We start from the raw sequence: 27118 nt of genomic DNA on the forward strand, positions 1-27118 counted from the left end.
GAAAATTGGATGTAATTCATATAACAAAGATGGCTTAATTAAAGTCCTGTATAGCCCTACTTTTGAGAAGAGATGAAATATCATTTGAAAACTGTGCTGGAAGAGTTATATTTGAAATGTGTTAAATATTTGAATTCTCAAGTCTCATGACTGTAGATGGAGATTCTTAGCAAAGAGGATATTTTAGCATGGTAAAGGTTTATATGTGGTGCACTTTATTGTGTGCCCAGCTTTAAAGAAAGTCTGTTTCCAGATGAATGCAATCAACATCACATTTTGCAGATTTTTACAGAACTGTTAATTGCTTGATTGCACCATTGGAATGTAAAGAAACCTATGGTCTTGAAGAAAAAAAATTGTGCCCTTCTTCCATTAGTTAGTTAGCTAGTGCATCTTGTAGCTTCAGCAATATAGGGTCCATAAAACTGAGTCGCATTTCTTGCTTGTTTATTTTTGTTTCCTAGGGAAAATTGTTATATGGCAACAGATATAGGAGGGAGGAGAAAAAACTATCAAGTAAACTTTGTGGAAATCAGTCTCTTTCCATGTTTAGCTTCTGCGAGAAAAGTAACACAGGACATTTATGCTAGGGAAAGATGCATCTGAGAAATAAAGTTTTGTTGAATGTCTTTCTGTTCTTTGAATGCCAGTGTCCCTCACAAGAACAGAAAAGTGAGAGGAAAAATTAATTTATGTAAACACAGCACTTTATGAAAAAATCTTCTGCTATTAAGGTTATTTTAATATGTAATAATGTTTTATACGTTTATCATACTGCAAATAAATTAATTTGTTGAATTAATGTCAAAGAGGGACCATTTGCATTTGCGAAAATAGATGTAGGAACTTTTCTTAGCTGTGCAGCCACATACATATTGGTGAATGTAGTTTTATTTCATTGACAGGGCACAACTGTTGTCATTGTTCTTTTGTAGCAGGACACTTGTTAAACAAGTGGAGAATATTTTTATAGATGGTCTCCCAAATTCTGGAATGCACTTTTATTTTTCTTTCTTTCTTTTTTTTTTTGGTAATAATTTTGCAGATTATCCAGAAACTGTTAGAAGAAAAACTTACTGCTTTACAGTGTGCTGTATTTGACAAGACTCTGGCAGACTTGAGAACCCGAATAGAGAAAGTAGAATGTAACAAGAGGCATAAAACTCTGCTGACTGAACTACAGGTGAGTGTTTGTGTGTTGAACTGCATACTTCAAATAAATGTGAAGTATGAAAATATCTAATGCTTCTATGAAGGCAGAAATTTGTTTAAAAATGGAAAAGTGCAGAAAGGAGAAGGCAGTAGCACTGGACGTTGTAGGATGTTCAGACAAATAAACATCATATGATAGTTATCCATGATATTTGCCCAGAAACTAAATCATTATGTTCTAGCAAGGAAACAAATAGCTAGTGTTGAATGCAGTATGCTTTCTTGCATTCCTTATAGAAATTATGTCCATAGTGGTGACATAAGGAACACCACACAAATCAAAGAATTTTGAAGCTACAAGACAGTTAAAAGCTTATGTCATAACGAATTCAAACAACAAGGCCGTTTTAACATAAAAAATAAGTACCGAGTTTGCCAGAATAGTTCATACTACATAACTCCCGTTGCTGCTCTAGACATTTTATGTTGACTTTTCCTTAAGTGCTAGCTAAGATGTTTTCAGTATACTTGTTTATCAGTGTCTTTTAGCCATCAACTACAGTGTCAAATTAATAACTAAGGCTGTGAATGCAGTCAAAGCTTACATGGTTTTATTATACTAAGTGCTCCAAAAGACCTCTACACTGTAAAAGATAACAGAAATTGAAATCTGAATGTAATTAAAAGCAGACTATAATTGTAGCCTGTCATGTTGCTTTGTAAAAATGTGAGAAGTGAGGTTTGTAAATGGACCAAAAAAATCCCTGCTTAGAATAAGTGGCACAACTACTGCCTCCAGAATAAGTCAGCCATCAGATCTGCAACCTAGGCAGAGTAAATTAGTATCTTGTAATGCTGAGGTAATTACAGAAGGAATGGTTACCAAATAGTATATTGAGGGAAGCACAAGAAGTGACAAGATGTGAGAATGGTGCCTAAGAAGATAATGAATCTGACACCTGAACATCAAATAGAGTAGAACTAAGCTGACAGTAAGGTGTGTGTGATACGTAGTGCGTCAGTGAGAGGGAGAAATAAGACAAATGGGGGAAGAGCAGGTAATATGAAAGGCAAAAAAGGGTGCGTTTTTCAATATGGTTGGTACATAAGGCATTAGAATAATCAAATGCATTCAGTTGCTTTCATTCATGCAGAATATTGTGTGAACGTCTGCAAGATGGATTCTGTTTGTGCAGTTGTGAACAGGAGGGAAAAAAATTCAATTTGTCTCTAAGATATCTTGATTTAATTTTGTTACACCTGTGTGTCTTTCCGCTGCTCTGAAGTCATATAGTTAGACTGATATTTCAAAGAAGAATAATTTCCCCTGATATGAAAACAGCCTTTGACTTGATGTCTTTTAGTTTGTATTATTTCTTTGATGATTCTTGGGGAGGGTATTTATGGTTTTGTTTGTTTGTTTTCATCTTCTTCCCATTTAGGCTAAAATTGCTAGATTGACAAAGCGGTTTGGAGCAGCCAGGGACGACTTGAAGAAAAGACAGGAAGTAAGAACTAGATTTGTTATATTTGTTTTTCTGAGTTAGTCTAAATGTTGTGTTGAATTCAAGACGTTTTCTATGCAGAAAGATGTGACCTGGTTGTTCAGTGCTATTCACAAAGCAGGCTAGTCTTATTTGGTTTAAGGAAGTGATATCAAAAAATAGTCTTAACATCTGTTATGTAACCCTGATTTGTACAGAAGGTTCTTTAGGCATTATTAGTGTGAAAGCACCTTAAACTGTATGTTAGTAAATCTAATTTACTTCAATATGAAGATTATGGAGTCATAAGAGTGAATCCTTAATTATGGGAGTGAAGGCGGGGGGGAGAGAAGAATGGATACAAACAGTATTTCTCTGTGTCTCAGACGAATATTTTTGATTAATTACTGTGAAGAAGTGGAAGCTAAAATTCTCTTCTTATTCTCACAGTATAAAAACCTGAAAGCAAGAAAACAATGGAAAGAGAGGATGTAGGAAGGGGAGGCAGGTTGAACCAAATTGGTTTTGGGAGGCTGGAAAACATGTCAAGTTCTCCCGCAGTGTAGGCTTCAGAAAATGTGTATCTCACACAGAGATAAATGAATATGAAGTATAATGAAAGCATAAGTTTGCAAGCTGGCTTATGGTTATTTTGTTATGGCTTTTTTTTTTTCTCTCTTCAGAATTCACAAAATGCACCTCTGTCTCCAGGGAAAGTAACAAATGACAATGCAAATGCAAACAATGTGATCTATCGGTAAGCAAAGCGCATCATTGTGATCATGTTAAAATTTACAATACCTGATGTAATGGATAATCCCTGTATTTACTTTTTTTTAGTTCAAGCACTCTTCCTTTTCCTTCTTTGCTCTTCAATTGTAAAATTCTGTTTTCTTTCACAGAAGTCATAAATGGGCATAAATTCTTAGGTAAACCGAGATGGGTGGTGTTTCAGCAGTTAAAAAAGAATGGATAAAATGGACATTTAATTTCAAGGAAGGGAAAATTCTCACAGTGGAAGGCAAACTGGGTGCAAGCACTTGAAAATTTACAAACAGCTCTGCATTTTTTTAGGAGGGGAACATCCAAATTTAACTTGCATGGGAAGCAGAAAATACAAGGGTTTAGAAAACCTCAATGAATAGAGTGGCTGTAAAATAAGGGTTTTTTTTCGTCATTGTGCTGTTCATAATTATATTTGGTGTGGGTCATTGAGGAATGCTAAAACTTTGTTCCATAGGAATGCTGGAACAGTGAGGCAGTTGTTGGAGTCTAAGAGGAATGTAGGAGAGAGCACACCAGCAACTATTCAGGCCCCTGTGAATGCAGGTAAGAAACTGCCTATGGACTATAAACACACTTCTTAACAGTTGTATTGCTTTCTATTAAGTAATAACTAACCAAACAGAGCAAAACTGGGTTTTATGAGGTTTGTTTTTTTTTTCCTGACATCAAAAGAATCATTATTTTTAGCTCCCTACTACATTCCCAGTTTATATTTGTGTAGTGTGCTTACCAGGTTAGGGAAAAATGTGGCCAACCAGAACATGTGGGTAAATCAGATGCTTCAACAAAGTGTTTGCTGAGTATGGCAGCAAAACTTGCAGTCTCTCAGCTGCCAAGAAGTGAAACACATGGCTCACAGGCCATTTTTTGTACTTCATTGTAGTAGGCTGGTGATGTCTTCCCCTCTGCCTCATAGCTACAGAAGTTGAGTGGGGAACTAAAGGAAGTCATAAGCACCGTTTCTTAAGGGAATCACGTTGAAAAATTGAATTCCTAGATTAGAATTTTATAGGGAATGTAGAGTCAAACCCACTGTTAATTATTGTAGCCACACCATCCTAGATTTTTAAAATAGTTTATCTGGTACTGAGTGCTTAATCCTTTCTGCAGAATCATCTAGTAGTGGGCATATATTTGCTTTCTGTAGTGTATAATACTCCTGGTCTTTAGACTAAACCCTGAAATTTTGTTAAATAAAAAGCAAGTATCTTCTCTGACACATTAACCATTGGTTTCAGTAGAACATTCTGGATACAAGGTCCTACCTATACAGAGCAAGTTGGTCATAACTAACTTACTTCTTCTGTTCTTGTGTTTCCTGAAGGACCAGTTTTACTTCCATTTCTGTAATACGTGTTTAAAGTGCTGTATTTCATGTGTTTTGTATGTCTTAATTTTTTGCCATTTTATAGAGTTCATTCAAACGAATATAGTATTGACTGTATCTTTAACTAGGCTGTTGGATATCAGAGTATACAGCAGAAGAGGAGTATCTATAGCCTTTCTTGGCAAAAAAGTTAATCATATACCACATTTTTCATAGAATAATAGAATGGTTGGTTTGGAAGGGACCTTTAAAGGTCGTCTTGTCCAAACCGCCTGCCATGGGCTGGGCTATCCTTCATTAGATCAGGTTGCTCAAAGCCCTGTCCAGCCTGACTTTGAACACGTACAGTAACAGAAGGTTCACAGCTTCTTCAGACAACCTTTTCCAGTGTCTCACCACCCCCATAGTAAATTGTTTCCATTTGTTGTGTTGGAGTGAAACTTCCCACTTGGTTCAAATACTTTTTTTTTTTTCTCATGTAGTGCCAGCTTCCAGTATTGCTGCTCCTCCAACAGTTGTCAGTGGACATGCTAAGCCTCAGCCTCCAGTGACCTCCACCAGCTCTTTGACAACGACAATTCTTCCCACAGCTAACACAGCTACAGTTGTCGGCACTAACCAAGTGCCCAGTGGCAGCACTCAGTCGGTGTCGGTCTCATTGCAGTCCTTACCCGTAATCTTCCACGTACCCGTTGCAGTGTCATCTCAGCCTCAGCTCCTGCAAGGCCACACGGGAACTTTGGTCACTAACCAACAGTCAGGCAACGTTGAATTTATATCTGTACAAAGTTCATCTGCAGTTGGTAGCCTTACCAAAACTACAGTGTCTCTGGCATCAGCTAACTCAGCTAAACCAAATAACAGCCCATCTGTGCCCAGCCCTGGTATTCAAAGGAACTCTCCAGCCACTGCTGGGTCAATAGGCACAACGTTGGCAGTACAGGCTGTTTCTACTGCACATCCTGTTCCCCAGGCCGCAAGGACTTCTTTGCCCACAGTGGGTACTTCAGGACTTTATAATGCCACCAGCAGCCGACCCCCCCTACAGATGAAGATTCCCCTCTCTGCATTTAATAGTACAGCTCCTATTGAACCACCCACCGTTACAGTGCCCAGAGTTGGTAAGTTATGTTTGGATGTTGACACTGGGAAAGGAAAATAGTTGTCAAAGGGAAACAAAAAACTCCACTCCTGTGGAATTTGTTTGTGTGGTGTGGTTTACTGGCATGTTTGCTTTGGGTTGCCTTTCTGTTGAAATTGTCAAGTTCAAAATCATCTCTGTTGTAGATGTGTTTCAGCCATAGGAGTCAGCAGTGTGGCTCTGTAAGCGTTGTTTTATTTAGAACTTGATTTATATTGTTCCTAGCATGAAATCAAAAATGCCTATTATGCCATTAACAACTTGGTATTTAGTTTTAATATAGACTCTCAAAACAATCTGTTTTTTCTAAGCAAAGACATACTGAAAGGAAAGTATAATCATTAATTTTCATGACACTTAAAAGTAAACAAAATGGGGGAAAATGCAACTGAATACAAACGTAGTTCCAAAGAAGTACATTTATTGCATTAAAAAAAAAGTTTGAACACAATGAATGTTCAAATACAGTATATAGATTAACCATTTTAAAATACTTTCTTTCATTCTTTGGCTATGCCATGACACTTCTCTGCACTTCTGATTTTATATACCTTGAATTTTTTTTTCTAAGAGGTTCTCAAGATTTCTGAGTGAATTGGAATTATATCAAGTTTCTCATTGGCACAATATAGTGTTAAAATGAGCTCAAGCAGAGCTTGACATCAGTAGTAGTTTTATTTCATTTTCTCATCTCTTAAATTACTTATATTAAAATATGTCTGCCATGGAGCTGGACAGTTATATGCTTTGTATTGATTTTTAGCTCTAAAGCTAATATAATGATTTAATACAATAGATCGGGCACAGTGACCGAAAGAAGGGCGTATATGTCCAAAACGTGTCTCATTTTCTGCAGTTCACATAACCTTAGTGGATAACCTAGGAGTTTTCTCACCAGAATTGAAACACTGCTTTGGGCAAGTACTATTGCTGATAAGCTCTACTTAAAATTAAAAGGAATGAGAAGGGAGAATTTAAATCCATAGATTTAAATGTTTGCATCAAATATTTAGGCAATTCTGCTTAAGTTGCTACTGCAGATATATGTTTGGCTGAGCTAATAAAGATACTCAGTCTCCCTGCAGAAATCATCTCAGTATTTTGCAATCTGTTTAACCATCTGTTGTTCAGTCAGTTTTTTGTACAACCATGTTGAATAATTGTAATTTTTTTCAGTTTAATATTTTGTCAGTTTACATACAGAGGGAGGAGAGTTGTTTTGTCCTCAGCTAGGCAAGGGAATTGTCCGTAAAATAGTTTGAATACACTGTCAGACTTTCAAGGAAGAAAATATACACTGCTTTAGACTGGAAAGTGCCATTTTACTTTTCTGTATCTTCTCTTCCCTCTGAAAAATGGTAGTAATGAAGCTTGAACACTTATAATGGAAAAATTAGGGCTGAAAAATATTAGATGTGCCACATACTGAATGTTTAGTAGTGTTGACTGGTAGTTTTGACTATTGCCTCCAAATTTGTATAGTGGATAGCAGCATTTAGTACTGATACTGCAAATGAACACTTTCTTGACCCCTCAGAAAACCAGACAAGCAGGCCACCAACAGATACTTCGACAAACAAGCGAACTGCTGAAGGAACGACACAGGTACGTTGTTGGTTATGTTTCTGTATAAAGTTCTAAAGTTACAATCCACAGGAGAAAAGTTCTTTATTGCTCATAATGAAATCAGTTTCTTTTCTGTGCCATGCTTTCTAGTTTCTGTCCATTTGTGTTCTTCTTCTTCTGATCCAGAGTATTACTTGGGATATGTGCTTCTAAAAATATTTTCAGAAGTTTTCTGATGGGGTTTGTGTAAGTAGGTGAGTTAGTAATTCCGAAGCAAACTAAAGTTGTGTCTGATACAACAGAGCTAATATACAGAAGAAAACCCTGCCCGTTTTTTGTCTGAAGGGCTTGAATTTAAAGCTACAAATATTTTGTAAATGATCATGATGCTTTCATTTCCACACTAATCCATAAGTTAATAAGAATTTGGATTCTGATATTTCATTGCCATATGTCATAGGGGGGAAAAAAGGTAAAGAAACTTCTTGAGGAATAACTACTTCATGATAAAGAACCTGCAGTAATTCTGAATTCCTTGTGTTAAGATTTGTTGAACTTGCTTTGAAATTTAAAGGTTGACATTAAGCTATTTTAAATTATTAATAATTAATTTTATTTCTGCATACAGATATTTGACAAAGCACCTCGTATTTACATTGCTGTTAACTGGCAGTCATTTTGTTAAGGGGAATAAAAATAATTTCTTCTAGCTAAAATTTCCACATGTAATAGTGTTTCAAGATACAGTTAAATCTGAATTGCATTTCAAAGCTAGAATAAAATATATTGGACAAGATTCTGGTTTTCACCCCTCATAGAAATAGTCTGGCAAAGATAACCAGTACTATAGAGTATAAAATCTGCCTCACTCTGCCTTTTATTAAGGCATTTCATGAAGAATGGTTGTTTGGAACTTAATTTTTCAAAGATACCTGTGGATTATAGCTATTAAAACATTGGTCAGTACTTGATATGTAGGAAATTCAGTACCAGAACGGATGAGAGATTTACAATTTTAAGATTTAATTTTCAATGTAAGAAGCATATTTTGCAATTTTTCTTCTTTGGTAGAGCCTGAAACCCGGAAAAATCTTTGGAAAAGCAGATTGTGTGTGGTAGCGGTATTTAGCAATGGAAGGTGAGCAAGGAAGAGGGAAATAGGAGACAGGTGATGGTTTCAGGTTTTCAGTCTTCTGTTACGGTGTATGTTTCTAGGTTTGCTTTCAGTTAAATCAGTTAAAGCATGTGTAATGCCATGGTTAATAAAGAAGGACCTGGTGAATATTAATTGGCTAGTGAGGTATGGAATTGATATACCATATCATTTGAAAAATCCAGTTAATGCCACCTGCTTTTTTGTAATGTAAAATCCAAAATATTATGTATTACTCCGCACTTCTCAGAACAACAAGTAGTTCGCTGTGTGCCGTATACCTGTGGCATATTTGATGGTACAACTTTGATCAATTGTTTCGAAAAGCAGTTGAAACAGGAAGAGACTTCATCAGAAAATAAAGAAGCGGTAGAAGCAGCACAGACGAATTTTAACTTCCCCGAGGATGTCCTCTTTGGCTTGGAGGAAGAGGAAGAAGATGCTAAGAGCATCAAAAACACCCACAAGCAGACTGGCTGGGCAGCTAACCTCTTAAAACAATGGCTGACCAAAAATGGCAAGGATCCTAGCTTTGAATTGGTCCCAGTAAGTGAACTCAATGATATCTTAAGAGAGTTCTATTATACAATAAGGAATCATGATGGAAATACCTACAGTGTGGCAAGCTACAAGTCAATGCGTGCTGGCTTAAACCGGCATCTCAAAATGCCACCTTATAATCGTCAGATTTGCTTAATGAAGGACAAAGAGTTTGCTAGCGCAAACACGGTATTTGTGAGCATGCTGAAGATGCTGCGCATGCAGGGAAAGGATGAGACTCACCACCGTCCTCCTATAGCTGCTGAGGACTTGCGTAAGATCAAACAATCTGGTGTGCTGGGACTGCACAGCCCACTGGCACTCGTCAACAAGGTGTGGTTTGATTTGCAGTTGCATTTTGCCAAACGAGGGAGGGAAATTCTAAGAGATCTGGCTCCAGATGCTTTCGTTGTTGAGAAGGACAAGAATGGGCGTCGATATGCCATGTTTAGGTATCCTGGCAAAGGAAAAAATGGAGAAGATCCTCGTAAAATGGGTAAAATGTATGATATGCCAGGGGACCCAAACTGTCCTGTTTTTTCCTTGGAGCTGTATTTGTCTAAGTTGCCTCCGGAGCCCCCTGCCTTTTACCTGCATCCTTTAAAGCTAACGTCAGAGCAAATGCAAGAACAGCCTGTCTGGTACAAAAGAGAACCAATGGGTGTGAACTACTTAGGTACCATGATGCCCAGGATAAGTGTGGCAGCCAGGCTCTCTCAGCGCTATACCAATCATTCTCTCCGAACTACCACTATCCAGCTACTGTGTGAAGCAGGACTGGGGCCTAGAGAAATCATGGCAGTGACGGGCCATCGCTCTGAGTCTGCTATTAGGCACTGCTGGGGAGCTGCGGAAGTTCACTACAGAGCTTGGTCAGATGTAATGGAGAATAACCCCCCCAGTTACCTGTATAGCAAGAGCCCAGGTGAAGTGGTAAAAGAATCACTATCTGGTGCCTCCACCTCTTCTATAAACCACACTGTTGTAGAACAAAGCAAAATTTTGTTCCCTAAGAAGCCTGTGGTTCCACCTGGCACTAATTCTGTGACTTTAGTCCCTGAGGGACACACAGCTCTGAATTCCAAGAGCACTGTCCTGTTGAACCACAGTTCTTCCAAGGTGTTTCTCCCCAAGAACATGGCCGGTGGTAACCCGACTGACAGTCCCTTTCAAGGCTGTTGTAAGGAACCTGTCTTTGTAAAGCGTGTGATAAAACAAGAACCAATGACTTGATGCTTCTGTAATGGAACGGATTTCAAATGAATTCCTAAAGTGGAAAAAAATATCAGTTTTGTTTTTTCATTTGGTATCCTAAGGAAATTTCTTATGCTCTAGTTCAGCAAGAAGTATCTGATGTGCACTCCTGAAGTGAGCTATGGCACCGATGCTTAAACAGAGCAAAGCTTGGAGTTTGTTTGACTTTCTCTGGCAGCTGGGACTCTTTAAGTGGCCGAACCAGAGCTGTTTTAAAAAAATGAAAGGGAGATATTGATTTCCACTTAGCTGAAGAGCTATGCTTTCTTCACTAAGTGCATGGCTTTTATATTTTGTGAAGAGTGTATTTATTATACCATTTTGTGCCTGCTGGCACTAATGTAGCATCTTACAAATCAAATACTTGATTACTGAAGAGCACAGAGAAAGTAGAAGCTGAATCTAATAGATGCAGATACACTACAAATACATACATATGCATGAAAACACCTGGAATTGCTTGACCACTGTCATCTTCTCTGTTCAGATTGGTTTTGGACCTACCAGAGGATTGTGCCTTTTATTTTTTAAACATTCTTCTAAATGGATTTTCTCTGTGAGCTACAGATTTGTATGGAAGGTCGTTCCTTTTCCTATGAAGTATTTCTGGCTAAGATTTCAGTCATTCTGTTCTCCAAAGGCACTACTCGATACAAATGATATTGAAATTGGGGTCTTCTTCAGTTGTGCTTGTAATGGGGAAAATGTTCTGAAAAGAGTCCAGAACACGTTTGTTGCTTAAATGGCAAGTAATTAGAGTTGAAGTGTTGTTTCTCTATGTGGTTATATTGTGAGAGGTTTTTCTGTATTCCCACCTGCTCTTTCCCTTACATTTCACATTGTCTTGCAGTCTAGTCAGCATAGTATTTATCAATATAGTGTAATTCACAACAAGCACATCCTGCTCTTTCCCACCAAATCCTATCCAAATACTATTTTTGGATTTAACTTCTTTAGATTAATTCACTGTAGTAAACAACGTATCATTACATTTTCCCTAGGGGATTTTTACAGTTTAGAAATTCTCAGGGTAGTGGATGTGAACTCTGTCTGAGAAATGAAATTGGAGTTTAAAAGGCTCTTTAATGATGAAAAATTACAAATTAGGAGGGCTTACTCATAGTTAACTTCTAATGAATCACACTTGAGTGTCTAATTCATGGTTTGGCTCTGCCATTCTGTGCTATGGTTTTCATCAGAGATTCTGACAAACTGAGAGATCTTCCTGTAAGTAAAAATGGAAAACTGGTCATCAAATCACAAATTATGGTAGGTCCACTTTGGAAGAAAAAACAGTCTAGCATTTAAAACTGTTTTCTATTATATTAACTGAATGAAATAAGAAAGGCTTCATCCTTTCAAAATGCATGTGTATATGTATGTACACACAGGCACCACCACCCCCCCACACCCCCCCACACACCCCCCCCCGGTTTATCACACCAGGGACTTTACTGGAAGTGTTTATTTTGCTGGTCAGTGGACGAATAGAGGAAAATTCCCAGCTGAAATAACAAATTGACCATTATAAACTCCTAAGTCTGTGGAGAACGTCCTTGCTGGGAAAGGCTTTCAAATATGCATGAGATTTATCCCTTTGTTATAGTCTGAACAGAGAACTTGATGCATGAACTTTGGAGTTTTTCTCTTGGCTCATAATGTTTACCTTTTCGGCCTTGGGTAGGTTATTTGTACTTACTGCATCAATTTTCCAAAGTGTAAGACCAGCACAGCGTTCCATTTTCTGATGGATTGCATTAAAGATTAAGAGGTTTTCAAAGTGCTACATCCATCTTATGTATTGTGTTTACAGTCACTTTTGTGTGCTCTTGTTATAATGATTGAGCTAGTTGATCAGATGTAATTGTTAATATACAAATTACACCTGCACAATCCTACACTTCTTTAGTTGCAGCATTAACTTATGCCATCAATGACTAGAGAAAGGAAATAATGGTTGCAGGTTTATAATTTTGTCAAGCCTATAGTAAATCAAATGGAAATGGTAAAGGAAGTAATGCTTTCTAATAGCTAGAAAGAAGAAAAACTAAAAAACTAAGAGCAAAGAGTTCTCAAAATACAAGAGAACTGTGCAGTAACTTACTCTGGGATATTTCGAAGTAACATAGATTTCCAGATTTTAGGGATTCATAGAATTCATAATTCAGCCAGACTGGAAATTTAGTTTATTCTTTGAAGATATTTGAAGATATTTACTTTGAACTTTCACCAAGATGAGAATGTATTCTTTAAAAAAAAAAAAAAAAAAAAATTGTGTCTTCATCTCAGATAGATGCTTGTTCCAGCATTCTGACATTGAACAGTTATCCTGCAGAAACAAGAAAAGTATGTTGCCGGGAGGCTATTGTTTTCTGTTCCCTCTTGCTGTGCATACAGTGGTCATACTGCCCACAGTGCCCTGCTCTGGTCCTCACTGCGTCTGCGTAACTTACTGTAACGGTGTATTGCTGATTGTTTCATTCCTTAGCACATATGTAGTGGGTGATTTAAATTGGCCAATCTAGGCATGTCTCTGATTATTTTTAATTATTATTTGGCTTCTAACTTGAATTCTATTCTGTTCACTCAGAATTGGATTTTTTTGTTTCCTCATTTGTTAAAATCGGTTGGTACCCAACTATACAATGTCCTCTTACTATCTTCCATTTGAACCTGATACTTCAAAGCTACTAACTGCAGTATTACTAGCTTTTTATTTTTGTATGGGAAAAACTATTTTTGGAAAACAAGAAAAAGCATTCCTGGTTTGGCCTGGAAGTATTATTGCTACACAAGAGTTGGAGTCTGTCTTCACTAAGCTTTCCACTAATATTTGAATTAATTTTAATTAGTAGAACGTATTGGTTGCTTTCCAGATCTGAAAAATCTCCTGTTCCCCCCTCCCACTCGAAGTGTTGAATGAATCTTTTCTACGTGTATGTATTTCCTTTCTAGAAAAACTGAAGTAGGCAAACAGAATAGGTGTTTTGCTGATTTTATGAAGTCAGCTTTGGCTATGTGTACTGTAATATGGGGAGCAGGGGTCTTTTTTTTTAACTGTCAGATAAAATTTCAAGTCGATCCTGTTAATTGCAGTACAGGTTATGCTGTGTGAACATCATGAATTCTCTGAAAATGGCCATAAATTGGACTCCTCAGTAGCAGTATCAGCAGAGAACCTCAAATAACAGCATAACTGAGTTGTGTGTGTTTGTTTTTTCTTTTCCATTATATTTTCATTATAGGTGAAGCATGTTGGTGAACCAACAGGTTAAGTACAGTTTGTTTAAACTTTAAATTTAGACTTTGGCTGTAAACTTAGTACAAAATTGTTAATCATCATATAAATGCACTTTAAAAATCTGAATATAGCAAACATACTTTGAAAGAAGTTTATCATCTATCAGAACTGAATTAGATATTTTCCTAAAATAATATTTCAATTGCAAAAAAAACCCAGCACTTAACCAAGTCAACTAAACTGATTTTTTTTAAACAGTGGCTGCCATGTCATTGATTAAATTCCATTTCCCTTGAGAGATTTGACTCTGAAAACAGCGGGGAATGATTGGAACCGTATATAATGCATCCATATATTTAATTTTGCATCTCATTTTCATAACAAAGCTTTGGTACTGATGCTGTGAATCTGCAGCTTCTTTCTGTGCTTTTTTCCTGAAATATTTGGAAATCTCTGCTGTTACTTCAAGGAGTACCCTAATTACCTTTTTTAAATGAAGTTGGCACAGTATCTTACGGTATGTTAAATTTTTTATTCTTTTATTGCTATTTAAGTAATTCATCCCCACTGTAAAGTACTGTGATGTACAGCATGGCAGATCCAGAAGGTAAATGTTCTTCACTATATGCACCTTCTCTGTGCCCACTGAAGATCTTCATTGTGCACGATGTCAAATACCTGAAGGCATTGGAAGGAAGCCTTGAAATTGAATGCGTTCTTGGCTTTGGTGTGGTTTTGGTCTGGTACGTCTCTTTTGATTTTCCTGAGCTACACAGCTTCTCTATAGTTACATAGTGTTTAGGTCAGTATAGTCTTGTTTTCAGTAAGTAGCTTGGATGTATGATTTTGCTGTATGACTGTTGCTACTTTTGAGCCTTCCTCTGCTTCTTGCTCCAAAAGGAATGGCCACAGAGATGTGGGAGGGGGCATCTTACTAAGTTGGGATTAGTCTCTCAACTTCAACTTTTTCCTGCATTCACAGAAATTTAAGGGTCGTTGTTCAGTCCCAATTTTACCCATGGCCGTTCCAGTGCCTCAGGTCCTAGAATTGTGTTTCTGAAGACATGACAAATGTTTGTAATGTATTGGAGTAAATATTACTGTTACAGAGGCAAAGGCATTTTTTAATTATATAACAAGCCTTTAGAATGGTTTTTAAGTATTTTATTATGAATCTCAGTTATAGATACAGGATTTATATATATATATAAAAACATAATATATAAATATAGCTATGGTATACTGAGGGAATCTATGAAAGCAGTTTTTATTATGTTGCGATATAAAATGTCAGTGAACAAATCTGAATAGGGTTGGATGTGTTAAAATGGCTGGCATAAGGTTAATCTATTCAAGAATGATTTTGTTGTATTTATTAAAACACTAGGACAGGTGAATGCTCTTTTCTTCCCTGTTCCCCACTCCAGGTGCACCTTATCCTCTTAGGGAGTAAATCTTTTTTCAGTCCACATTTCATGTGTGCATTTCATCCTTTCACCTAAAACTAGGGTTCTTCTAAAAAATCCACCAGTGTCCTATCCATTTCCCCTTGTTTCTGACATGCCTTGATTTATTTGGTTGAACTACAGTTTAATTTAAGCTATTTTACTGGCTGTTGGAAATTAATATGGTAAAATGTTAATAAAGTACGTTTATAACTCCTATCACTTTACTTTGCAATGTGTAACAAACTTTGTGAATGTCTGTTGGGAGACAATGTGAACAAAGTGGATATGTCAGCTTACAATTTATAAGCAGCTATTAATTCTATATTGCTGAAGCATTATTGATGAGTATGTTTCCTTTTATTTCATGGTTTTGTCACTGAAATAAACATGCATAATTGTATATGTAAAATGGGATACTTGATTTTTGTCTCTGACCCTGGGGCTATGTTTGTGCTGTTTAAAATGCAACTGGCTCTCATCTGTGAGGTGGAACCTTCACCTGAGACTAATTAGAAGTCTGAATTATAAAGATGTTAGCAGGAGGACAATTTTAAAGTCACACAAAAATGGATTCACTTGAATGTCGTTTATTAGAGCAGCCACCCAATTCGGCTACACGATGTACTGTTGGGAGTTTATCAGTTTATTTTTTTAATACATTATTTAAAGTGATCTGTCCTTCCCTGAGATCATATCTATATTACCCAAACCAGTCCCAGTTACTGATAGGAACTTCCAGTAAGTAAATATTCTTGTGTTTTGTAGGCTCCAATTTGTCATTTTGGGCCAAAAAATTGAGAGGATTATTAAAACGGTCTGACTGGTGATGTCATTACACCAGATATGGATAATAGCTTTAAAAGCTGCATTAAACTAATCTGAAAAGTACTATAAATAAAACATATTTACTGATTAATAAGATCATACAATCATAGAGTGGTCTGGGTTGAAAGGGACCTTAACGATCATCTAGATCCAATTCCCCTGCCATGGGCAGGGACACCTTCCACTAGACCAGGTTGCTCAAAGCCCCATCCAGCCTGGCCTTGAACACTTCTAGGGATGGGGCATCTAAAACTTCTCTGGGCAACCTGTTCCAGTGCTTCACTACCCTCACGGAGAAGAATTTCTTCCTTATCTCTGATGTAAGTCTACCCTCTTTCAGTTTAAAGCCATTACCTCTTGTCCTATCACCACATGCCCTTGTAAAAATCCCTCTCCAGCTTGCCCTCTTCAGGTACTGGTACAAGGTCTCTCCAGAGCCTTCTCCAGGTTGAACAACTCCAGCTCTCTTAGCCTGTCCTTATAGGAGAGGTGTTCCAGCTCGCTGATCATCTTCATGGCCTCCTCTGGACCTGCTCCAACAGGTCCATGTGCTTGTTATGTTGGGGGCCCCAGAGCTGAACCAGTTCTCCAGGTGGGAGATCTCATAAGAGCCAAGTAGAGGGGGAGAAACGCCTCCATTGACCTGCTGGTTGTGCTTGTTTTGATGCAGCCCAGGACGCAGTTGGCCTTCTAGACTGTGAGCACACGTTGCCAGGTCATATTGAGCTTCTCATCAACCAACACCCCCAAGTTCTTTTCAGGGCTGCTCTCAATCCGTTCTCTGCCCAGCCTGTATTGATACCAGGGGTTACCCCAACGCAGGTGCAGGGCCTTGCACCTGGCCTTCTTGAACTTTGTGGGGTTTGCATGGGCCCACCTCTCAAGCCTTTCTGGATGGCATCCTTTCCCTCCAGCATGTCAACCACACCACACAGCTTGGTGTGATCGGCAAACTTGCAGTGGATGCACTCAGTCCCACTGTCTGTGTCACCAACAAAGATGTTTAGCAGAACCAGTCCCAATACTGACCCTTGAGGAACACCACTCATCCCTGGTCTCTACTTGGACATTGAGCTGTTGACCACAACTCTTTGAGCGTGACCATCCAGCCAATTATCCAGCCAATTCCTTATCTGTCAAATCCATGTCTCTCCGATTTTGAGACAAGGTTGTCATGCAAGAGTGTGTCAAATGCCTTGCCACAGGTCCAGCTTGGATGATGGAGGCAGATGATATTTCATCACCCAAGCTGGCCATCCCACATAATGCTGTTGGGAAACTGACAGTGGGCTTTTGGGAAGCAAGGTAGATGTTACACCTTAAAAGAGTAAGAACCGGTAAAGAGATGTGTGCGTATGAACGCATGAATGTGTGTATTATATACCCTTTTAACTATTTGACTAAGGAAAAACAAAATCACAGGAGTAGAGAAATACTTTAAGCATTGTGCCAAGTGTTCTTGTATGGCTTTTAGTTGGAATTATGATTGCTAGTGCCAAAAATCAGCATTTCTGGCAACCAGTCTCTCAGATAGTCATTTGATTTACGATTCAAAGCCAGTGTCTGCTCTTTGCACCAAGGAAATGAGAGGGTGTATAATACATGGGGGGTTACTAAGACTGGTTGTTAATTTTATGCATGCTTGCATTGTTTTCATTCTGGAGGAAGTATTGCACAGTACCCATTAAGGCTAAGGGGAATGCAGTGATCATGTAAATGCAATATGTAAAATGTCTGTTAATGGTGTTTGAGTATTATTGAAGTATGCAGCCACACACTATCAAAACATATTGCAACCCTGTGAAATTTTGTTTGTGCAAACTGTGATCTCGGTAAACTGCTGACTGTATTGCATTAGCATTTTCATTTTTATCTTGGTAAGAGATGACAAATACATCTGGTACCTGGTCAAGCAAACTTCCATGACAGCTTTGCAAGGCTGGAATAGTTATTTCAAGTTTGTGGGAGTCACTGCATTGGAAAAAATAACTGTTAAGGAGTGATAGTCTGGCATTGAAGCAGTTAGTGACTGAAATATGTTCAGAAATGTATTAAAAAAGGATTTCTACAGCTTCTTAGACTGTGCTTGAAATATCTAGTCTTGTATATGGATGACTAAAAAAGTAATATGGGCCTTACAGTTATGCATACAAGCACAATATCACCACCTTCCCCACACCCACCCTGTTCCTAGAACATATTTTTAACATTGCTCCCCACAATTTCAGGTTGATTTTGCTATTATATAACGCCTTGGTGCGTCATGTATGATTGTGGTGGTGTGATGCTTCATGGATTTTTTCTGTTTTGTTACTGTAAAAACTGTTAATAATAAAATCGTCTGCACTGTGTCAGTGTGCGACATGTCATCTTCAGAATTTTGATCTTTACTACCATGGAATTAATTTTTGGCTTGCGCTCTATTTTTTTGTTGTTGCCTATTTTTCCTTTTGGTTTTCACTTTCAGAAACTGAAATGTTCCTCTATGAAAAGCAGGTGGCATTACAATGAATAGCTTTGTTACTACTATGTGATGAACTGAGCCATGGCGTTATATAATACCAAAACTTGTGGGGTTTTTTAAATAATATGTTAATAGAGAAGTGCATATTCAGAACTTTCTGCAAAATACCAACATTCACCTTTTGGTTTTTCATGTGGTACAATATATGAACATGTTGGCACGTGTATGTATACTGTTTTGTAAAATGATGTACCAGGTAACATTTTTTGTTCAATTTGAGTTTTAGAGGTTTCTTTCTCAGTTTTCTTCAGTGGTTTGCAGTTGACATATATATGCTGTGATGTTCTGACCGCTTCTTTCTGTTTTAAATTTCACAATTGTAGTTATGGTGGAAGATACCTCCTTTTCTCAACATCATGTCTACCAAATATGCTTTGGCCTCTCAATTTGGCCTCTCTTCTTGCATTTTTTTTCCCCTCATGGAACTGGAATAGCTTTTTTTCCCCTCCACCCCTTTTTTTTTTTCTTTCTTTCTCATTCTTTTCTAAAATTTCAAATGATGAATCAACATCATTTGCAGCAGTGCTGATCTGAAAATCTTGTTGGATAGCAAAGCTGAGGTGATATTCTTTCTCCCACTACGGTGTGTTTCACAACACTGTGAAGTGGTCTTAGCATGTGGAAAAAATGGAGCATAGAACAGAAGGTAGTAGCCTGTCTCAGTGTCTTTACTCTTCCAGAGGCAGATGGGGAACCTTCTTCAGAATCACTTAAACACCAGAGACATCCCTTCCTTTTATTGCAAGGCTGATTCCTTTCTGATTTCCCTTTATTAATTTAACTATTGACTAGTGTGTAGGTTCATTAGGTATTGCAGTCAATGGCATACGGGATATCTTCCAAAAGAACGAAGGAAGTTCTTAATTATAAAGCATTTACTTTTATTGCAAAACTTAATTGCGACTTCAGATTCAGGTGAACCTGTGCACGGTATTTATGCATTTTTAACAAGTTCTGGGTTTTTATTGCGTCTAAGAACTCTTTTGCTACTAATATTTTAAATTTCTTCATCCATGTGCCATTGGTTCTAGAAAGTCACTGTATAATTCTTTTTTTCCTCAAGGAAAGCTGTTATCACTGCTTTTTTCTAGCACTTCTCCCCACAAGTATAGTTTATTTGTCAGTATGTCTTTTTCTCGGTACTTTCTTTAATTGTTAAAAATACTTCTGTGGTTGGGATTGGAAGGAAGCAGATGTTGCGCTGTCATAGTCTATGCAGGGGAGAATGCATGAAATTCTGAGTATAGGACACTTTTACCAATCCTTCGTAGAAAGCCCTGGATTGAAGTGTAGTTAAGGTAATATGATTAGAGATTTTATGTAAGAAATGAAAACAAAGCCTGTTGTTAGTAGTTTTCGTCGTTAAAAATGATCTGAAGATGTTACTGAGAACAATCAGTACTATAGATCACTTTTTAGCAAAAGTTTTACAGCTAATGGAACACTTAGAAATACCAATTTCTAATATTGGAGGAAAATGCACTAATCTGAAAGTTGCATTCATTTTATACCTACTTTTCATTATTTAATCTTCCATGTGCACTCTAAAGCAGTTTACATTTAACTGATGAAGTGGTGTTTAGAGGATGTTATGACTTAGCATCTGTTTCAGGACTCAACCAGGTTTCACTCAGGTATTTGAAAGGGATAAGGTTTTACTCTTGGTTTTTCCCCTCTTCTAGGGTCTTTCAGTTGCTGTTTTTACAAGTTACGTGCTTGGAATTTAAATACTTATCCTTCATGCATGCCAAGTGAGATGCTCACCCGGGCATTTGACATGCAAGTGGAGCCCGGGGAGAGTTAGATATTGGTAAATGTGGTAGGTGTGGGCATGACTGCAAACTGAGGGCCTGCAATTTGCCAAGATTTTCTCTAAATAACACACTTTTCGAAACAGATCAAGCCTGTAAATGTGAAATGCCTTCTCCGTGGCTGGCTGTTTCAGGAAAAATATACAACACAGAATAACAGAGTAGCATTACAGTGCACCTACACCATCCTCCTTTATCTGGGGTGGTGCATGCTCAGCTGCTGCTTGGCTTGTAGTTCTCTTCTTCCCTGCTGCCTTTTCTCCTTTATTTTTTTGCCTTTCTTTCTGCTCTTAATCACAGAAAACTATGACTAGGGAAGTGATTGTGGCCATGACTAGAGAAGAGATTGTGCCACTGTACTCAGCACTGGTGAGGCCGCACCTTGAATATTGTGTTCGGTTTTGGGCCCCTCATCATAAGAAGGATGTTGAAATATTAGAGAGAGTGCGGAGGAGGGCAACGAAGCTGGTGAGGTGTCTGGAGCACAAGTCTGATGAGGAGCAGCTGAGGGAACTGGGGCTGTTCAGCCTGGAGAAAAGCAGGCTGAGGGGAGACCTTATAGCTGTCTACAACTACCTGAAAGGAGGTTGTAGCATGGAGGGTGTTGGTCTCTTCTCCCAAGTAGCAAGTGATAGGATGAGAGGAAATGGCCTCAGGTTGCACCAGGAGAGGTTTAGATTGGATATTAGGGAAAAATTTTTCACGGAGAGGATTGTCAGACATTGGGAACAGGCTGCCCAGGGAAGTGGTGGAGTCACCATCCCTGGAGGTGTTTAAAATGTGCTTAGACAAGTTTCTTAGGGGCTTGATTTAGTGCTAGATTTAGGTTAATGTTTGGACTTGATGATCCTGAGGGTTTCTTCCAACTGAAAGGATTGTATGATTCTATACCTTGCAGTCCACTTCCCCCACTTCACCTTGTCTTTTGCCTTTCAACTCCGAGTCGCGTGCATCTTCTTTGGCTGGATTTACATTAGACTTAAGTATGAAATGTTCAGTTACAGGGCATGTTTTTATGCAAAACTTCTTATTGTAAATGGAAGTTTGCCAACCAGATGGGTAATGAAGATGTGACTATGTTAAAATTAGGAAGTCGGGAAAAGGTGTATATTTTTCTCTAAAAAAGTTCTATATTTTTCTTGCTCTCTTTCTGAATTTTTTTTTTTTCACATTATCTGCTGTGAAAGCAGGGAAAGACTTAAACTAAGGCAGCTTAGATAAGGTTGTGGTTAACTGGATGGTTCAGTTTATGATGTTACTAGTTAGAGATTGTACAAAGTTACATCATCAGCAATGGATAAAACAGCATATACATTAACATACATGAGCTGTTAAGAAGAAGGGCAATGGGAGTTAGGTAATTCATATTTATTTTAAATCTCAATGTAAATTTTTTTCTGTTTGACTGCTAGAAACTACCCAGATGCTGTTGTATACTTCTAAACCATCACATTTAAGAGCCACTTCTGTGTGCTTGGAGACTTTGCTCTCATTCTGACAAATTATGAAATGGTGGGTTTGGGGGTTTTGTTTGCTTTGCACCCCCCCACCCCCCTTTTTTTTTTTTTTTGTAACTGTCATTTTTAAACAGATAGAGATCCCTTCATATTACTATATTACTGTGGTTGTTTTGTTTCTGTTCCAGCTTGTTATACATTCTAAGGTGACTGAATCTTCTCTTACTCAGATGTGCTAGGCAATGTGTGAAATAAAGCACTGGGTGTATGGTTTGGGATCTCATTAAGTGGTTTCAATTATTTCATTAGTGTGACTACAGTGATGAAGAGGTGTTACGATTGCATCATCTTGCTCTTCTGCAGAGAGAAGCTGAAGCAGATCCAGATTCTTGGCTTACTGTGTTTGAAGAAAGATGAAAACTAAGAGCAGACCAGAATGCCATGACTTTGCTTTTCTGTGTTAGCAGTTTCTGCCCAAACTCCTCCAGAGATCTAATATTAGAGCACTGAAAGACTTATTATCTCACTTGAGTTTTTGACAAACGTGAAGATTGTTCATACATGACTGAAAGTCCAGTGTCATAATCCTTCATCCAGGCCTTCATCTGGGCCACAAGCCTTCTTAAGGTGGCTTCTGATTTTGCTCAGAGCTGTTTGTGTGAGTCTCTTCTGGTGTGTGGCATAGCAGTCTCCTCCTCAGAATCCCATTCCCTTTTATTCACAGAAGCAATAGCAGTTGTTCCTCTCTAGCCTTTCCTCACACATAGCTCTGGAGTTTTCACAGGTCCTTGTAGCAACAAAAATTTCCCTGAGAGAATTTCTGGGTAAAATAGTCATGATACTCAAAGGAAATTGTTTTATTTTCATGGTTGGTTGGGCACGGGATGTTCTGAAAACCATTTATGACTTGCTTTTGGCAGAGATTATTTATTCCAAATGGTTCCATGTGTAGATCTTAGCCATTCAAATGGTAACTGACAGCACTCCTACCCACCCCCCCCCCAGGCAGGAAACACAACATGCAGCACTTTCAATGATTCAAGTTTCCCTAAAATTTTCCTGAACCCCTAAACTTCATTCAGGGGATACGTGTGGTGGTTGAACTAGAGGAATCTGGGTGGGGCGTCAAGACTTCAGGGTTCTCTGTGTGTGGAGTTACAGCATCTTAGAGTAGCTGGTGTGTCTGCCATGGAACTGGGGCTGGGGGATGTACCACAGAGCACCACTCAAAATGCTTTCCTGAAGATCCGCAACTTCTGGTGTGGGTTGTGGATAGAACTCAACTACTTAAGGATAGTTCCTGTTGAGGAGATTGCTACCAGAGTTGTTTAGTAGAAAACCTTGAGTAGTGTGGCTAACTGCAAAGAAGGTCTTTCCTTCTGAGAAACGCCTGTATGAAACCTTGTTGGCTGATTTGATTTATCATTTAATAGTTGCCTGTTTAACTAAAGATTGTGGCTGTCCAGACACAGCAAAATTAAAAAAAAATACATGCAGCAGCATTTGCGTATGCATTTAGAAACCCAAAGAACTTTCTTGACTGGCACAGTGAAGTAGGGTTTCAAAACAGCTCTCAGAGTATTTTTCTAAGGATTTAAATTTCCTTGTGGAGGAAGAATTGACAGAAATGTATTTTATAATGGGGAGAAATAAATAGCTTAGTTATAGTTTTGTCTTTCTCAATAGTTTTTTCTTTCTCCAGTTCCTTATAAATCTCCCCCTCCATTTTTCAATCTGCTTTCTCCTGGCAGAGAGCACCATAGTTCAAAATACATGTTATTGACTGGGAAGATGATCAAGTTGGAATGAAATTCCTCTTGACTTTATGCTAATCAAGTAATCATTGATTTTTTTTGAGTGTGCCTTTCATCTTAAGCTTTAAGTGGGTAATTCAGTTCATCATACTGAGAAAACTGAAGCTGGAAGGTCTTTGAAATAAAAATCCTTCAACAGAAGAATTCCATGGTTAATAAATCTGAAAGATGTTTTTTCTGTGTATAGCAAAGACAGAGGTCTCTTCTATTGCCCGTGAACATAAGTAGTTTGATATTTCTTACTCAAATAGTATATCATGTAGGTTATTAACAGAATTTCATCAGTGGTAGCATCAGAACTTAAGGCAAGAGGAAACTGGGTTGTAATAATGCATAATGAAGAGATTGCTCGTGTCAGGCACTGCAAATTCAGTGACCAAGAATTTGGACCCAGGTTTTTTTTTTGCTTTTAGGAATCATATGATACCTCTTTTCCCCCTCCTCAAAGCCTTGCCTGTGTGAGAATTGTCTTTAGGGACCTCCCTAAAGGCTTATTTTTCCCCACATGAAAGCTCGTAGAGGAGATAGTCTCAGTCTTTGGGCCTTTTGCATCTGTCCCCATCAGGCTACACAGAAAAATCTCTGATCTTCCCAGGATTTATCATGTTGGTATTTGTACAGGCCATGTGGGGCGTATAACTCTACAATTTTTTCCATGTTAATTGTTCAGAAGTTTTTATAATTATGTTGCTTTCTTAACCCTTTGTCTGTCCTAAGGAACCTGGTTTAATCCATAAATCATTAGCAGTTCAGTATAACAATACATAATTTAGGATTTTTTTTCCTGGAAAAGTATATTTAAAAACACAGGAATATGTAGGACCTCCTCCAGTATTTTTTCCATAACCTAAAGGAAAATGTTGGTGGTCCCTCCGGTCTGAACAGCCAAGAAACAGCAATTGATCTAGAAGATAAATGTTGTTTGATGGTCCTCTAGGTCTTTTTAGAACATTTAGCCTTCACCATAGCTTAAAAAGATCCCTTTACCCCCTCTAAAGAGGTGGTTACAAATGACTTCATATGTAGAATAATAGAATGCTAAAATTTGTAATAATGGATAAAAACACAATCATGAAATTGCTTTAAAAAGATGGATACAATTGGAGTCTTCTGGTGGCTCAATTATGAAGTCATAATGGAAAGATACTTTGTAAAAGCAAATTGTTATTTATTTATCTGTAATAACAGTATGCTACTGGTCATCAGGTTTCTTTACTCCTTACAAAGCTAAAAATACTTAAATGATAACGCAATACAATCATTGGTTATTGCCTGTTTTTCAAGTTCTGGGAAATTTGCCTGAAATTTCCTCCTCTTGCTCGTTCAATCAGTTCCTTTCCAATAAGTTAATCAATTCTGAGACCTCTCCTTGTCAATGCTCAGTTTGTATCCCTTTTTCACCTGTGTTCCCTGGATTTGCTTTTGCAAAATGAAGGAGTTTTGTCTTTCAGAGCGGGAAGGTCACAGGAAGCGAATCAGGAGGTGTCATTGATCTTACACTGGATGAAGAGGATGATGGTGCTTCTCAAGGTAGGTGACAAGATTTTCCTAGCTGCAGGGGGAGTTGAGCTACAAGTAGTATTTCATCCCTTGAATGACAGAAGGGAATAAACATCTGTTCCTGCTTAGTTTGTTTTATTCCTTGGTGTTTTAGTTAGACAGGACTGTTATTAAAGAAATCTGCTAGGCATTAAATAAAAGGAATTCTACTTACTGTAAAACAGTCTTTAAGATTTTTACCTTTCGTTTAATTTAAACATTGTCACTGTCTACCCTTGAATCTGTTAGACTTTTGAAATAATTTGAGATGTTTGAATTCTTTATTATATGTTGGAAGATTTTTCTAGATGTATTTCCTTTTTTCTGTTTACTGATTAATTAAAGACCTTTTAATTCTACAGTTTGTATTCAGGCATTAGGTTATTACAGTTTCTAATCTTTTGTTTAACTCCAAAACTGTGTGTACAAGAATTAGATACCAAATGCAGATCTGTTCTTTGCTTTGGGACTGTGTGCCAAGATTAGAATAAATCTAGTTGTGTTCTTGCATCCTTTGGCAGTGTGGATGCACTTCATCTTAAAAAAATTGTATTACATTAAAAGTCTTGCATAACTGTGGGCAGGTCTAATTATAAATGAGCATTGTATTAGTGAAGAATCATAGTATCTCAGAGGAGTAATAAGTCTGTGCTTAAGACTACGTATTGCATTGTCATCTTTGAAAAATTGATATTTCTGCTATTAGAGATAACATTTTAATTCTGCATGGTCTCTAAATGGTTGGTTGAAATGACTGAAGATTCAGGTTGAGAGTAAATTTGAACATTGTGGTAGATGTTTTTAACTTGTTCATGTAATCTACTCTTCCTCCCTTCCTTTTTCCAATGAAGTTTCCATTTGGATCAATAATTAAAATTAATATCTGTAATACTGTATAACAAAGTATGCATATAGAGTAAATTAGACTTAAGCTTTAGATTGAGAACTATGGACTTTTTAAGTGTTTTGTTTTGTGAGGTTATGAAACTGAAACCAGAGTTTCTATATTGGGTCATGGAAGAGCGGAACTGTAGAGACTGTCGTCAAGACCAGTCTTTAGTCATGGTAGATAGGCCAAGCCCTGTGCATTATTTTTAAGGGCTAATAAGGTTTTGAATGTGAGGTATTTTTGATTTTTTTTTTTGGGGGGGGGTGGATTTGTTCTTTTCTTTAGTGTCATAGTGACTAGGACCTCTAATCATGTGCTTGAGCCACTGGGTTTGGACACAGTACTCCTGCAAAACAGAGTTCCTGTCTTTCAAGAGCTATTGCTTTGGTATTTTGAAACCTCACACTTCTATTAACGCAGAAATACGTGTCTCTAACTTGCAGCTCTATTTTTTACATATAGCAGTTTGCAATCAAACGGTGCTTCATGTGTAGGGGGGCGGAAAGGAATTACCATCATTTGCGTTTCCTCTCTTCTTTACCTCATGAGACAAGCAACGCACAGACAATCTGTAATCAACAACATATGCAGGTTTTCCTGATCACCTTCACTGCCCCAGGAAAAATTTCCCACATTAATAGTAGAGGTTCTTATCAATTCTTATCAATGGCTGATGTTGCACTCTGCTGTCATAATTTTTCTAGTTCTGAAGTCTTAGCTTTGTTCCTGCGCGCTCTTTTGGTCCGCCTCCATACTGGTAGTATCTCCCAGTTAGTACACTGGCAACTAAATTTAGTGCACACTTCCTGATGTGTGCAAAAATTATTAATGAAAAAGTTATGTAACATTTGAGAAACCATGGTGTTAATTTCTGTCCAGAACAATTGTTGTCATCCTTTTATCAAAGAGTAGTCTTAGACACTTTTCTGTCTGCAAGTATCTTCTGACACTTGTACAGTCCTCTTGCTGTCCTTTTTATTAAATATTTGTGTAGCGTGCTGCATCAAATTATTTACTAAAACAATGAACAGATTTAGCTGATACCTATCCCTAGCCTAAAGCAGATTTGTAATCGAGTGCTCTTGAAAGATCCATGTTCTGGTTTTTTTTGTGTTTATATTTTTGTAAGAAAAAATTATATTTCTGGATAATTTTTTCTTATTCTTG

At 37.7% G+C, this 27118-nt stretch overlaps 1 protein-coding gene across 14 annotated transcripts in view; it reads left to right on the plus strand.

The window, feature by feature from the left end:
- ATF7IP (activating transcription factor 7 interacting protein) overlaps positions 1-27118 on the plus strand; it is a 109843-nt gene that overhangs the window by 71453 nt on the left and 11272 nt on the right. For 7 of the 14 annotated variants that reach the window (XM_065045365.1, XM_065045359.1, XM_065045381.1 and 4 more), the window contains exons 5-11: positions 1046-1183; positions 2595-2660; positions 3320-3393; positions 3877-3965; positions 5232-5870; positions 7428-7495; positions 24975-25053. In XM_065045365.1, coding sequence (XP_064901437.1) covers positions 1046-1183; positions 2595-2660; positions 3320-3393; positions 3877-3965; positions 5232-5870; positions 7428-7495; positions 24975-25053 — 1153 coding nt within the window. Of the gene's footprint in view, positions 1-1045; positions 1184-2594; positions 2661-3319; positions 3394-3876; positions 3966-5231; positions 5871-7427; positions 7496-8936; positions 12676-24974; positions 25054-27118 lie in introns of those variants that run through there. The other 7 variants (XM_065045306.1, XM_065045325.1, XM_065045293.1 and 4 more) reach the window with 2 other exon arrangements.

Source organism: Columba livia, chromosome 1 (genome assembly GCF_036013475.1).
Source record: "Columba livia isolate bColLiv1 breed racing homer chromosome 1, bColLiv1.pat.W.v2, whole genome shotgun sequence".
NCBI lineage: Eukaryota > Metazoa > Chordata > Aves > Columbiformes > Columbidae > Columba > Columba livia.